We start from the raw sequence: 15,411 nt of genomic DNA, 5'->3' as shown, positions 1-15,411 counted from the left end.
GCTAGATCTTGGCTTTACTTTGATATGATTGCTTTGTATGCCCCAGTTTTTCCTTAGAATAAGAAAATATATAATTTAATTTTATTACTTTACATGAACCTAAAGAGAAGAGACTTCAGNTATTTTAAAATACACACATAAGAGGAGAATAAGAGGATTATGATATGACCTTGTGGGCTTGGGAGAGGGTTTAGTAGGTAAAGCGTTTGCACATAAAGAATGAGGACCTTGGTCCATCTCCTAGTACCTCTATACAAGCATAGGTGTGATGCTGAGTGCCTGTAACCCCAGCACCAACCAATCAGGATAGGAAGATTTCCCAGAGGTTTACTGGCCACACTATTTAACAAGTCAGTGGGGTACATGTCTAGGGGGAAACATTGTCTCAAAAATTAGAGAATGAACTCTGGCCCCTTTAAATCCCACATGTGAGCACAAATACTCTCATACACATGAATGTGCACAAACACACCAACAGACAGATAGACACACGAGAGAGAGAGAGAGAGAGAGAGAGAGAGAGAGAGAGAGAGAGAGGAGAAAGAACTATGCCCACACATAACCCTCAGAAATATAACACTGTTTACGGGGCTGATCATTTAGCATTGGACTTATTGAGATAAGCCTACTCACTGAACNTGGGGCTACCTTTTTGCCTAGACTGGGTGGGGAATAAACATCCTCCTGCCTTTACTCCCCAGCACTGGGGTTACCATTGAGTGCTACTGCATGCCTGGGTTCTTGCATGGGTGCTGGAGATACAGAAGTAGGTCCTAGTGCTTGGACAAACAGCAAGTTACCCAATGAGCAACTTTACCAAGCCTCCTTCCCTCCCTCCCTCCCTCCCTTCCTTCCTTCCTTCCTTCCTTCCTTCCTTCCTTCCTTCCTTCCTTCCTTCCTTCCTTTCTTTCTTTCTTTCTTTCTTTCCTTCTTTCTTTCTTTCTTTCTTTCTTCTTCACTTTCCCCTTCCCCCACTCTCTTCAACTTCTCCACATCCCTCACTGTGCTCCTTTCTGCCCTTTCCCTCTCCAGTCCTCCCTCTCTTTTCCAAGGACATACCTTCTGGTGTTTTCTAAAGACTAAGTGACTAATTTACATGGCTTTTTAAAATGTGCAATTGATCATTTTGCTGGAAAGTAGTAACCTGTGGCTCTGTGGTGCCTTTGATAAGATTGACCCCTGGCCCACTTCTGCAGTCGCTGTGACATGGGTCACATCACGGAAACCTTCCCCTTGCACTTGCAGTCTCCAGGTTGAGGCTACAGTTCTTTAACTAAATCATTTAAATTGTGATATTTATAAATTATTATAGAAGGGCAAACTAGAGGGGAATGTGTGTATAATATATACTAAGTATAATAAGATAAGATTGATATTTAGGATTTCATAAGTGGGCAACTTTCAGTAAGATTTTATTCATCATGAGCAGAAGCAAAGGGCATAGCATTGAATCCTCCTCTAAAGGAAAGACCCCTATCCGCAAGCTCCCCAGAAACATTTGGTGCACCAAACCAACACCGAGTGCTGTACCCTAGAGGCAGCAGCCACCCCTGCAAGTGTGGAGACCTGCTTCTCAGGCACCTGAACAGCTCTCCTTTGCTCTTCTGCAGCTTCCATTGCATCCACCTGCAATGACCCTGGGATGCCTCAGAATGGTACCCGCTACGGTGACAGCCGGGAACCTGGAGACACCATCACCTTCCAGTGTGACCCTGGATACCAGCTCCAAGGACCAGCCAAGATCACGTGTGTGCAGCTGAACAACCGTTTCTTCTGGCAGCCAGATCCTCCTTCATGCATAGGTACTGGGCCCAGGGAATGGAAATGTCACGCTCAGAAATGGATGCAGTCAATGCATGCTTCAAATCTGCCTGCCAACCTTTGGTTTCCTTAGGAGAACATTTCAGGAGCTTCTTAAATGGCCTTGGGCTCTCTGAGACAATGCAGACATTTTATTGCAAACCTCTATTTTATTAGATGAAATAAAGGATGTTCTTTCTTTAATGTACAGTAATTGACATTTATCTAACATTTTCCTGTCCTTAACAGTTCTTATGTAAATATATATCAACCAATCCAAACTTAAAATTTTANGTGGCGCAAAACTTATAAGCCTACCACTGCTGGCCATATGTTTAATATAAAACACACCTTCAAGCAAAACATACTACTGAAAAGCACTTTCTCTTTTCAGAAGTATTTTTTTAATAACATCTGTACATTTTAGATAGAATTCTGAAAAGCAGATATTGCCCTTGGAGACAATGAAAATAAATAATAAAATTATGTAAAACACTAATTAAAATTCTCCATCCAACTTATTAATNTAGTAACAAATGGCTTTGCCAGCTATGGTCATAATAGACATCTAAGATGATCTTCAAAAATATGATTTTAGGAAAATAGATTTTTTTCATCTAAAACAGGAATTACATGTAAATTGCCCTTTGTTCTGCTAAACATTTTAACATAAAATGTCTATTTAGAGTATTTAATTGTAATTTCAAATAAAATTTAGCTAAATATTATTNTTTTAACAAACTATTTGGCTTAGTTGGTACTTCTAGATATTCTGCTTAAAAAATATGGAATTTAATTGATCTGTGACAAAAGGCTATGGCAGAGAAGTGAGGGACTCTCTCAGGGTCTTGAAGCCAGATGAAATTCAAGAGCTCTGTTATTAGCATCTGGCCTCCAGGAAGGCCAGCCCTGTTTAGCCATCTCTGTATCTTCATAACCCCTCAGCTGTGAGCACAGTCAGCCTTTTGACGCTCACTCCATTAACAGGAGGCTTGTGATGCTTTGGGTATTTTTCAGAATTTTGCAGCTGTCATTGTGAATATCTTTTTTCCTCGGTGAAGCTCCCTGCAAATGGAGCTTCTCTTCCTGCCTTTTATTGCTCAGCTGTATTGTATGTGTGTGTCTATGTAATATGTATATGTCTATATATAAATGTCTAGGTGTGTATCTATGTAATATGTATCTTTCTATATGTGTGTGGTGTCTGTGTTGTATGTGTATTATGTGTCTGTTGTATGTGTGTCTCTGTGCCTGTATTTTTGTGTGCCCATGTCATGGTCATTGTGTGTTATACATTGCTGTGTGTGCATATGTGTTCTATGTGTATCTATGTTTTTCATTTACAGCAACCCTACTCGTCATTATCCATGTTTTGTTTTGTTTTTTATTCTCTCTGACCAGAAGAACACAACTTAGGATCATGTTTTAACCTTATGGTCTGAGCAGGAAGAGATACCTTCTTTTTGTTTTAATTTACATCTTAGGTTAGACATGGGTCTGAGCCTTATCTTTCCATTTGATGACTGGCTGTGGGATTTGTGCATTGTAGACTGGCCAGCTAACTTCCTATCCCTTTTCTTCATCATTAATATGCTCTGCTTTCTTTTTCTGTAGTGGCTCTCTCTACACCCACCAGTTCCCCATGACACATATTTTCCAACATTTGCTGTTAATTTCCTCAATATCTGCTCCCTCTTCTTTTTCTTTCTGAAGGCCCCATGAAAATGGAACTTCTAACTTGGACTTTCAATCTTGAGTGCTCTNTCTCTGTCTCTGTCTCTGTCTCTNTCTCTCTCTCTTTCTGTGTGTGTATGTGTGTGGGTATGTGGGTATTGCATGCGTGTTTCAGTATCTGTCTTTGTGTATGTGTCTTTGTATGCTGTATGGTGTGTGTGCATGAGTGTGTTAGGTGTTATATGTATATGCATATGAGTGTGTTGGAGATATATATATATATATATACACACATACATGTACATGTATATGTATGTGTCTGCATGTTATATGTATGTGTAGGTGGATAGCTATAGACATGTATGTATTATTGTGCTTACCCATGTGTGTGTGTGCATGTGGATCCTAGGAGTCAATGTCAGTTGTCTCCTTTAACCATCTTACTTTTGAGTCGCTCTCTGAGGACGGAGCTCATAAGTTTGCCTAGCCAGGCTCAATAGCAAGTCCTGAAATCCATGTATCTCCACCCTCCCACATCATCACTATGGTTACAGTTATTCATGGCCCACGCTCAGCTTTATACATGAGTACTGGGGGAACAAATTTGGGTTCTCATCCTAGCACACTGTGCACTTTATCTTTGAGCCCTTTCCTCAGCAATATGGATGAGTCTTAAGGGATGAANTCTCCACAGTAACTTTGATCATTGGAATGGTGCATCCTGTCCCTCACAACCCTCCAGTTTTGCTTTGCTTGGTCTCTTTTGTGAGAGTCCAAATTCTATAGAGCTCTAAAAAGTATCCATATGTCATCAATCTGCACATCTTATTTGATGACTGGAGATTGCCCTGACCCTCAGGATGAGTCTTTAAAGCCTCAGTGTCTCACACCATGGTGCAAGTGCTCCAGGGTTTTGTGAAGAGATGTTGGTTGTCTCATTAGAGTAGAGTTCTGTGCACCAGCTGTGTGGAGTGGGAGCTGACCTGTGTGATGAGCTTGTGTGTGCATGCATGCATGCATGCATTGAGTGTATACAGGCAGTCCAAGGTAGACTTTCTAGACTCTCTGAAATGCATCTTCTAAATTCTAATCGTATCTGAAANGTTTTATGAGCTCTCTAATTAAAGNCTAATGAAACTAAAATGAAGGATTCCAAACTCTGAGAGAGCAAACACGCCGAAACAGTGCTACTTAACCTCATACTCTTTGTTAACACCCTCATTTCGTGGAGCTCCTGGGACCAGCAGGGGGAACCAGATTCCCTGTTGTTTCCTTCAAGTCAATATTTGAATCATAGTCTGAGCACCCCTCTGAGACAGTGCCCCAAATCTGTCACTTTTCATCTTTGAAGCCCTGCATGGAATAGAATCTTCTCAGCTTCCAGGCACTTCCACCCTCTACATCAGTAAGGCTACTCCGTCAGATCCCAGTTTTTGTGCCAGGTGCAGTAAGCATCCATTCTAAGTGCAGGGTAAAGAGTTGCCACGAGAGCTATGAAGGNACCACCTGATGATGACCACATCGCTGTTAAGAAGGAACTTCAACTTCATCCCAGCACAGGGCTTCCTATTCCATCAACATGTTTCATATAACTTGAATGTACTCTCCATGCCACCCAGCATTTGCACTGACCAGACTGAATTTATTACACAGAACATGATGATTGTACTGTACTTCTCCTTTTGAAAAATTGGATTTTCAGGAATGTTAAGTGACTGTTGAAAGTCCAGTCAATACTGAAAACTGTGGACTACGTCCTTCCACCTTCTTTAATTTCATTTACACAAAGAAAAACCTTTAGAATTATTAGGATCATGTGGTGACATTCATGAAGGNGTTTATATCAAGTTTGTCTTTGAGGACATATATGCATTTGTGTGTACTTGCACATGTAGAACGTGTGAGGGTTCAGTAAATGATTAAATTTGACCTAGCTGGTGGTGTAGGCTCATGCCTATAACCCTTATACTTGGGAGGGATGAAAATCATGGTGGTTGCAAGGTCAGCCTCTCAAAAATAATAGGTAGGTTGGTAGATAGTTGATGGATAGATAGATAGATAGATAGATAGATAGATAGATAGATAGACAGACATTGATAGATACATAGATAGATGAGAGAGAGAGAGAGAGAGAGAGAGAGAGAGAGAAGAGATGTTTGAAATTTTTCTCTAAACCTGGGCTGTGATGTAATCCAAGCTTCCCAGTGATTACACGGAAAGGCACAGACTTGGGGGCCTTTATTAACTTGTCTCCATATTTGTAGGCAAAATACATCTTTGATGGAAGTGTGGACAATTACACCATTTCTTTTTCTATTTCTATTTTTATTTTTTATATACATACATGGTAAATGTTTATTAAATCAGTCAATGTTAAAATAGCAACAACAATTGTCTCACCTCTGAGAGGCTGAGAGCCTGGAAATTGGTCATTAAGACTGGNTGCTCATCAGTCAGAGCAGACCCACAATGGATCTACCCACACTGAAGAGTCCAACANCCTAGTGACTGTTCAGTCCATGGGACTGGATGCCTCCATGGTCTCTATCTGATTCCTGTAGAGCCACTGGTCTTCAGCCAGATAGAAGACTGGACACACTGGTTCTGGTGCCAGTGAAGGAATCCCCATGGGCAACACCAGGGTAAACCAACTTAGTGTCAAGAGAGAAGGCCAAGTGAGCGAAAGATGAATGGTCTTCCTTCTGCCAAGCCCTTTTAATCAGGACTAATTGCACCAATTCTAAAAAGAATTACCCACATGTGTTTGGTATTCTGGATCTCTGCTTTAAAAAAAAATTCTCCTGTGACTTTGTTCTGTGACAGCTGCTTGTGGTGGGAATCTGACAGGCCCTGCTGGAGTGATTTTATCCCCAAACTACCCACAGCCATACCCTCCTGGGAAGGAGTGCGACTGGAGGATTAAGGTGAACCCAGACTTTGTCATTGCCTTGATATTCAAAAGGTATGTGTGCTGCAGACGACCTCTTTTTAGTGGGATTTTAATACCGTGCCCAGCTCACCACATTTGTTACCTCAGAGTGTGCAACCTTCCAGGCAGTGAATCATTAGCTCAGATACCCAGTCAGAGGCTGGGTGGCAGGGGAGGAGAGATTTCACCTTGATGAGCAGGGTTCTACATGAAAGACACACATGGGTTTCTTTCATTCATTAGCCATCTGGTCCACGGTGTGTTTTGTACATGAAGGCTTCAAAGAAGTTGTTAAAAAACATGCTGTGGATGCTGGAGAGAATACCCCCCTTAACAGCCCATTTGCTTCAGCCTGCAGAGGCTTTTTTTGTTTTGTTTTGTTTTGTTTTGCTTTGTTTTGTTTTGTTTTTTTTCCCACAGTATGCTCTGCCTGACAGTCCACAGGGTGATGCTGTTTCCATCATTAAAACTGTTGGGATGAAGTAGAGATAAAAACAGAAGATTCGCCATATCAGTGTCTAAGGAATGGTCATTCATCCCTGCTACACTAGACGATCAAATTCAGTACTGTAGGATAAACTCAAGTCAATTCCATTGTGGCTATGGCTTAAATGGGAAATGCCCTCTGCTTCTCCTGGGTGAACTCTTGAGCACCAGATTACGGTGCTGATTAGGGGAGGTTTAGAGCCTCCTGAACATGAGACCTCATTCATAGCATACAGTCATATAGGAGGAGCCTGGGGGAGTGGTTATATCATAGCCCTGCTCACAGCTAGGCTGTCTCTGGGACACCAAAATATAAGTGAGCCAGGCCATAACCTCTGACCTTCATGGCTGGAATAAGAAGCAGCCATGCCTTCCCAGCATTATGAACTATAGCCACTGGACGAAGAGCCAGAATATATCATCTCTTCCTTTGGTTGCTTCTGTCAGGCAGTTGTTCACTGTGAGTGAAAATAGTTTATACAGTAATGTATTATTACATTAGTATTTACTATAAGGTAACTAAATTTTAGTGAATCCTGAGATCTTATCCAAAAACAATGCTTTGATTTCTTTAAAAAAAAAACATAAACTAATGTGATATTCTAAAAGCTAAATAACTGAAGGGTGGTGGTTGCTAGCTAGACTCTTAATCCATAGTTCAAAGAAGACTAGATATTTGATTTCTCTGGAAGGGAACAAGCTCCTTGCCTAGGGCCTTTGAGCCAACACTCAGCCCCTCAGGGGTGCTAGCCTCCCTCNGTTGTCTCTGATTCAGGAAAATTTATGGGTCTGAGACTCTGCATTAGCCAGTAGCTAGGCACGTTCTCCTGAAAGTATTTCTACTAATAACCAAAAGTACAAATACTTTCAGGACGCCCGGCCAACATGCAAAATGAGGGGCCTGAGCCGGTTGGAGTCAGCCATGCAATTGGACATTGCGGTGTTTGGTAGACCTTCCTTAAAAGGTGGATGTCCATCTGATCCCCGGAGTTAGAGTGAATTGACCCTTGAATCTAAGCAGAGCCTCATTACCCAGTTTTACACATCCCCTGTGGCAATGACCAATGATGAAAGCCATCAGTTCATTTGATGATCAATAAGGACATTTATCACAGGAAGGTTCTTTGCTGTGTTTTACACACATGTCTGAAAGAAATACAACACAGATAATCCCCAAACTCTTGGGTTCTGAAAATCATTAGCTTGTCTCCTATCTGTACTACATTCAGGCAGCTTCTCTGAGCTTAAAATCTTTGTGTTAAGATGAGCACCAATCTGTCACTGTCTCAGAATCCATAGGATGGGAAGGAAGTAGGCAGAATGGTGTATGGGGACAAGGGTGCTCTAAAAGGAAGAATCTAAGGCACACTGTTAAGGCCTCCATGTGTGGGCATCAGCCACACAGTCTTGAGAGGACTCCCCAGAAGACTGGATTCTCATGTTTTCTTGTGAGGATGATGAGAGTCCGACACTAGCAAATTGGAGGAGAGTATTCTAGGACCATAGGGAAGTGTATGCTGGTACTGTTGACTGCAGAGGCACAAGGCTTATCACTGTCCCTGTAGACCGTATTGTAATGCTGATTCACTGCCACTCGAAACTCCCTACATAGACTGGGTTAGACGTGGGCAAGTTACTAAGGNTTATAGGTATATAATGCTATGGAAAGTGGAAATAAACCTGACTATTACAAAGGAAACTGGAATTAATTATAAATTAAGCACCAGGACTCTATGTCAAAACTAGTGTACAACCAAAAAGAGGTTCAGCACAATTTTTTTTTTAATTTACCATGGCTGATTAAATTTCAGTATTCAGTGAGCAATTATGACCATAATCACCTTTGCTAGACACTGCGGATGGTACAGGAGCAGATTCTAGAATTATCCATGAAAATGACCATGACTAAAATTATTTTTCCAGTAAAATCAAACATAGCATGTGTGATTACATCAAATCCCTGAGCTTTGTACCTCTTCTCTTCCTTCTTCATGTCTGACAGCAGCAAACTTGCAAATAAAATTTAAATTTACAAATTTATAAATTTACAAATAGATTTAAAAAACCAACAGTGATGTCACTGTGACCTTTGAGAAGAGCAGACAATGCAGGTGGTAACATGGACTGGATGTTAATATTAGAAAGGAAGAGACAGACAGACAGACAGACAGACAGACAGACTGTGGGAAGGAGGAAGATAGTGAAGGAATAACAGAAAGATGGATTGAATTATTCAATGTGGTTAACATGATAGTGAATGTTTGTGGGNAGAAACCATAACCATTGGTCCCCATACTAAGGAAACAATAATAATTACAGTCTTTAATGTAAAAATAAACCAATGAGAGGTTTTTAATTTTTAACATTTATAATGTATATTTTAAATCTCAAAATCCTCACCTAATAATCAAGATTCTGCACGAATCTGTCTCTTTTGNGTCTGGCTTCCTTCAAGTTGCCTTTATTTAATAAGTTCATGGGAAGAGGAAGGGATGACACACCAGTGCTACTATTATTTGTTTTGTTTTAACTCCACTCAAAGCTGTCTACTATTGAATATTTTGGCCATTATGCAAAACACTGATAGAGATTATGACAAATGATACTTCTAATTTAGCGTGTTGATTAGTGTTGTATTTAATTTTGATTACTCTAATCATTTAAATTATGATACAAAGGCAAACTAAACTGTAATGTGTTTCCAAAAACGTACTCTAAGACAAGAGGTGAGTTTGTGTTGGGGACATAGGTGACACTCTCCTTCCTTGTAGTTTTAGCATGGAGCCGAGTTATGACTTCCTGCATATCTATGAAGGGGAGGACTCCAACAGCCCACTGATTGGAAGTTTCCAGGGCTCTCAAGCCCCAGAGAGGATCGAGAGCAGTGGTAACAGCCTCTTCCTGGCATTCAGGAGCGATGCTTCTGTTGGCCTGTCGGGATTCGCCATTGAATTTAAAGGTGCGTGATGAGATGGACTTGTGGGGAAGTTAACTTGTGACAGGCACTGCTTCTGCTGTCAGCATTTCTTCATGAGATCCTATATCTCAAACACATGTGTTCCTGACCTGCATGCATGAGTGGTGTGTGTATGTGTGTGTGTGTGTGTGTTTTGGAAGAAGAGAGCCCCAACTTTCATGTGTTAAAAATATTTCTATCTCTGATGGAAAATAAGAGAAAGTGGAGAAAATGTTTTTGGCATATTTTTTCATCTGAGGATTGATTGTGACAGGAGCAATAACTGATTTGATGACATCTGAGAATCATTTGATATGTGTTAGAATTTTCTGATTTGTTTCCTTAGGAGGCCTAGACTTAAATTCACTGAGATAGTATTGCCTCAGTCTTCTCATTGAGATACTACCCATCACCCTCTGTGTCTTCCTCACTCAGAGGTACAGACTAGATGAGAAGCTCTGGCCCAGGCAGATACTCATATTTCAGATACTCAGATTCATTGTCTGTGGATGCTTTGGGATTTATTGAACTCCAAGGAAAACAGCCACACTCAAAAACACCCTACCCCAAGCTCTTTGATATAGAGTCAATGAAAACAAATACCACTGTGCTATATGAATTCATGTATAAATGAGGGAAGGGACAGATTAAGACACAACAATAATTAGAATTTAGCCTGATGTTATCCATAGTAATGAGGATTTGGGTAAAAATAAGTAAGCAGATAATTTAACTAATTGCATTTATTGACATCATTAAATTTGAAGTGAAAATTATAAAATAAAATGAGGGTATGTTTTATTTTAGTCACCATTTTAATGGATTTGTATTGCTTTATATGGCTCTCAGTTAAAAAAAATGCTTAAAATCTCAAAAATCCAAAAATATAAGGATCTTTCTTAAAACATGTGATAAAAATCATGCAGTTGTGCTATGCCTTTGGTGTANAAACAGCTGTGTTTTGGGGGATGAGAACAGCCCTTACACATATGTACCATATCAGATGACATATGTGTTAGATTCCAGATGACCCTCACCAAGTCTATTGCTGATCTATGCTAGCTACAGCCCAAATAGTTAATCAAGTCACTAAATGCAAGTAATATAAAGTTATAATATGAACAACCAGAGATGAGGGTGGTCTCTCTATTTAGGCTTATTCAGTCCAAATATTCATTCTTTAATTGGATATTTATAGCTTTTAATGTTTAAAACATTTTCTTGAGGTCAGTGGGAAGGACTCCCCAGGAGTTAAATGGACTAGTGTCAATACACTATGAAGGGCAAGCAGTCTTAGGGTGAGTGCAACAGAGTGCAGAGACTATTGCTAGATACAGTAGGCCAGGAGTGGTCCCAGGGCAGCCACACCATGTGTAGTCACCCAAGGGGTCCTACATGTACCAATTTTCTATACGGAGCAGGCGTTTACAAAGGTATTCCTAAGTGGAATGGACATAAACAACAGAAAAATACACAGAGCTATGAAGCCATCTAATTAAAAAAAAATAGCAAAATGTAGGCAGAGACAGGGCTGTGATTTATCACTGAGCACACAGAACTGACAATCGGTAAATGGAAGCAAAAGATGAGATGCAGGCATTTAAAGGCAAACCAGCCACGCAACTCAGTCAGTGGCATGAAATAGAGGGGTGTGTAAGTCATGCCTTACCAAGCCATACACGAGTCTGAAAGAGATTTATAGCAAGAGATCATCAGAAAGAAAGACAAGGCCATGGCTCTACACTGATTGACATAACAGGAAAGATTCAGTTTTTAATGAGGCAAGGATGAACCTTGCAAACAAACCTGTGCTTGGCCATACCTTGAATGACTCAATAAACAATGAAATGGGGCAACTTTGATGTATATAAGCAAACAGGAATTAAAAAAATGCAGTTTTATTTATTTTCTGGTTCTTTATTTGTTTAAATATTCAATGAAATACATAGGGTTCAAAACTACTATAAATAATTATGAGACTATCAGCTACTATTTGAAATATCCAAATTGTCTCTTAATGAAGTGACTAGAAACACTGATCTCTGCATATGAGCTACATGATGCGGGACCATGGGTAGCAGAAAATGGGTTTCAGGTAAATCAATGTTGTNGACCAATATATATAAAACTGAATTAGTTTGCTAAATTTAATAAATTACCACATAACAGGCTCAGTGTCTATGGTGCATCCAACTATGACATAGTATATAGATTTGGAAAATGTTTACCAGGGAGATCTCCATTTGCTGATGTTGGTCCACAGAGTGTTAAAAATCTAAATGAAAATATTGAAAACTAATGAATGCAACAGCGAGACAAGCCTCTCGTGCTTCCCGTAGGACTCGCCAAGATGTGATATTTGATATTTTCCTTTCCCGGTAATTGCATGTCATTCATGCCCTGGGGGTTATCTCCAAACCTACTCCATCCTTTTTCTCTCTTGCACATCTGACCATCTCTGTACCACTCTACTTCCTGAGATTAATTCATGCTAGATTAATTAATTGCTAGATTAATTGATGAACAACATGTTGACCATGACCAGGAAGAAATAAAAGTAGCATCACCAATCTTGATCCCAGAACAAAAATACAAAATGCAGTTCAGTGTAGCACTTGTATGTCACAATGCTTCTTGCATGTATGATTGGCACCTAATTTTTTTTGTAGTGAATCGAAGAATTAGCATTTATAAACTTTTTCATGGAGACATAGTTTTTAANCCCAAAGTATGCTTTGAAGTTATCCCAGAGCCTAAATTACTACTATTTAACTCACTTCCCCTCCATCACCTCCTACACTACCAAAGAGAAGACCAGAACAAGGANCTGAGTGGTGTCTTCTGCCTTCTGTAACACCCACTGGGAAATCTGGGAAATTCAGCCTCACTAGGCCCTCTCATGGAGAGGTGAAGAATGAAGATATGTTTAACAAGCAAAGCATGACTCAAACTTCACAGAACATGTGGTTGCATATAGATTTTGATTAACTTGTTGATATTTTGAATGACCCATTGAAGCAGAAGGAACTAAGGTTGACTGAATAGCAACAAACTCTGATTGTTCAGACAGGTTTTATGTAGCACCAGTCAGTAGTCACAGTAATCAGTGGGGCACACTCATGTGTCCTTGTGAGTGTCCAGCCTTGATCTGAACTTCAGACTGTCACCACTTCCATGGAACAAAGTTGTCAATAGTTGGNATTGAGCTCAGCTCAGTCTGGCATGTGGCATGCCCTCATGCAGCCAGCAAATGCANTTACTGCAATTAAGATAAAAATCACAGGGGCAACTGTCAGGCCCCAGATGTAGTAGTTGACACTTGTCAATCAGATGTCATTTTCCTGCTAAGTTTGACAGTCTTCAAGGTACCAGCCCCAAGAACCATAATTCAGAGTGTTCTCTGTGTTTCTAACCTGAGTCTACCTGCATTGCCATGAGAAGGTACAAGGGATTTTCAAGGAACGCTCCGGTTCTCATTTGCAAAGCCAAATTGTCAGTTTTTGAGAGCTGTGCAACAAGTTCACATGGGGATGAGTCAGGANCCAGCTGGAAAATGAGCCTCAAATTTTCCTCCATCAATTTTAAAATGTNTACCAATTAGACCCTCAACACGCTAAAAAAGACACATCACAAAACACCCTGTCTTCGCTTACATGAAAATAATTTTATATCACCCTGTAATAAAAATGTCATTTTCAAAAGAGTAAATATAATTTATTGGAAAATAATTCCCTGCTGTGCACTAGTAAGTTAACTTGGACATTAGCTGATGAGGAAATAATTCTAAGATGTTTTCCCATGCTGGACACCATGGTAGGCCTTGGATGAAATAGGCAAAAAAGCAAAGAAAATAGCTATGCACAGATGTAATAATGGCATGNGTGTACTTTCTTCTTCAGAGAAACCCCGGGAAGCTTGCTTTGACCCTGGGAACATAATGAATGGGACAAGGATTGGAACTGACTTTAAACTGGGCTCTACAGTTACCTATCAGTGTGACTCTGGTTACAAGATTGTGGGTCCCTCGTCCATTGAGTGTGTGACAGGGCCTGATGGGAAGCCGTCCTGGGACCNGGCACTACCTGCCTGNCAAGGTACTTCTGACTCAGTTTCTCTTCCCACTTCTACATACTGTGCAGTCTCACTGTCCAGGACTATAATCCCCAGCCATGGTGGGACTCAGTCACTTAGACTGTTATTACCTAGTCTTTAGGACAGTCAATTATCTGTTGCTATTATTCTTGAACAGAACAATGTTTTAATTTAATTTACATTGTTTGAAACTCTTACATCTGTTTTATTCACTTTTTCATATAATACACACATGATGTGCATGATTACATTCTATAGAAGCTTCTCAATAAAGAGATGAATATAGATGACAGATAAGATAGATAGTAGATAGATGATAAATCAATAGATTCATGATAGATAGATAGATAGATAGATAGATAGATAGATAGATAGATAGATTGATAGATAGATAGATAGAGGTTGGTGAATAAGTTGGTGATTGACAGATGCACAGACAGGTAGATAGATAAATGATATAGTTAGATGATATGTAAGAATGGAGTATTTGCAAAATGAGCTGACTGGATTTCATACAACCAAGCTAAAATAAAATAGGTTTCCATTCTTCATAAATATTTTTAGAACTTGGGTTGATAAGCTTTTAAAATAGCAACGCTTTTTTTCTGAAATAGCCAGTTTGAACTGACATAGCTGAGNCAGAAACAGTGACCTGTCTACATAGATGGCCCGAGTTACAGTATCTCAGTGGAAACTTCCCCTTCGGGATTAGTTTACCGAAATATCTTCTGTCTAAAAGAGGAATGAACACTTCCATTTTAAAATTGTGAAATAGTTATCTTAGGTAGGGTTTTTATTTGCTGTATTAAAACACCTCTATCAAAAGCAACTTGTGGAGGGAATGGTTATTTCAGCTTAAAACTCTCAGGTCATACTCTGTCTTTGAGCAAAGTCAGGGCAGAAACCTGAATGCAAGAACCAAAGCAAAGTGTATGGAGGAACTCGACTTACCAGCTTGCTCTTTCTCAGCCTGCTGACCACCTTCCCAGAGGTGGCACTGTCCACAGTGAGTTGTGTCCTCTCCCATCAATCATGGATCAAGCAAATGCACTATACACTTTCCCACAGACCAGTCTGATAGAGGCACATTTTCAATTGAAGTTCCTGCTTCCCAAATGAGGCTGGCTTGTATTAACCAGCTAGCATAATAGTCCTCTTAGATGTTTTGGAACGTAAAACTATTCTGCAATATGATATCGGGAGTGATTGTGGTTTGTTTAAGTTTATTAAGCCTTTACTGGTTGGCCCTGAATATGTTAAAGCTGTCAGATATATGAGCTATTGTCCTGAGGTAAGAGGTGAGCCTGCCAAATCACAGTAATGGAATATTGGGGACAGTCTCCCAACAGTCATTAACTGTCTCAACAANCCAGTAACAAGTGCCTTCCCTGTTAGTATTACCACATTCTACAGAGTTTATTAATCATGGAAAATGTCCTGTTTGTCCATTAGGACTTAATAGTGTGCTAATTAG

The 15,411-nt window shown here is 40.0% G+C and overlaps 1 protein-coding gene across 1 annotated transcript in view; it reads left to right on the top strand.

Annotated features, from left to right (window-relative positions):
• Nucleotides 1–15,411, top strand: part of Csmd1 (CUB and Sushi multiple domains 1) — a 1,596,626-nt gene that overhangs the window by 1,397,029 nt on the left and 184,186 nt on the right. The window contains exons 27-30 of the mRNA XM_029480674.1: nucleotides 1,611–1,802; nucleotides 6,298–6,436; nucleotides 9,661–9,848; nucleotides 13,745–13,939. Of these exons, the coding sequence (XP_029336534.1) occupies nucleotides 1,611–1,802; nucleotides 6,298–6,436; nucleotides 9,661–9,848; nucleotides 13,745–13,939 (714 nt within the window). The remainder of the gene's footprint in view (nucleotides 1–1,610; nucleotides 1,803–6,297; nucleotides 6,437–9,660; nucleotides 9,849–13,744; nucleotides 13,940–15,411) is intronic.

This window comes from Mus caroli, chromosome 8 (genome assembly GCF_900094665.2).
Source record: "Mus caroli chromosome 8, CAROLI_EIJ_v1.1, whole genome shotgun sequence".
Taxonomy (NCBI): Eukaryota; Metazoa; Chordata; class Mammalia; order Rodentia; family Muridae; genus Mus; species Mus caroli.
Note: the sequence above shows the minus strand (reverse complement) of the source record. Positions and strands in the feature narration are given on the sequence as shown.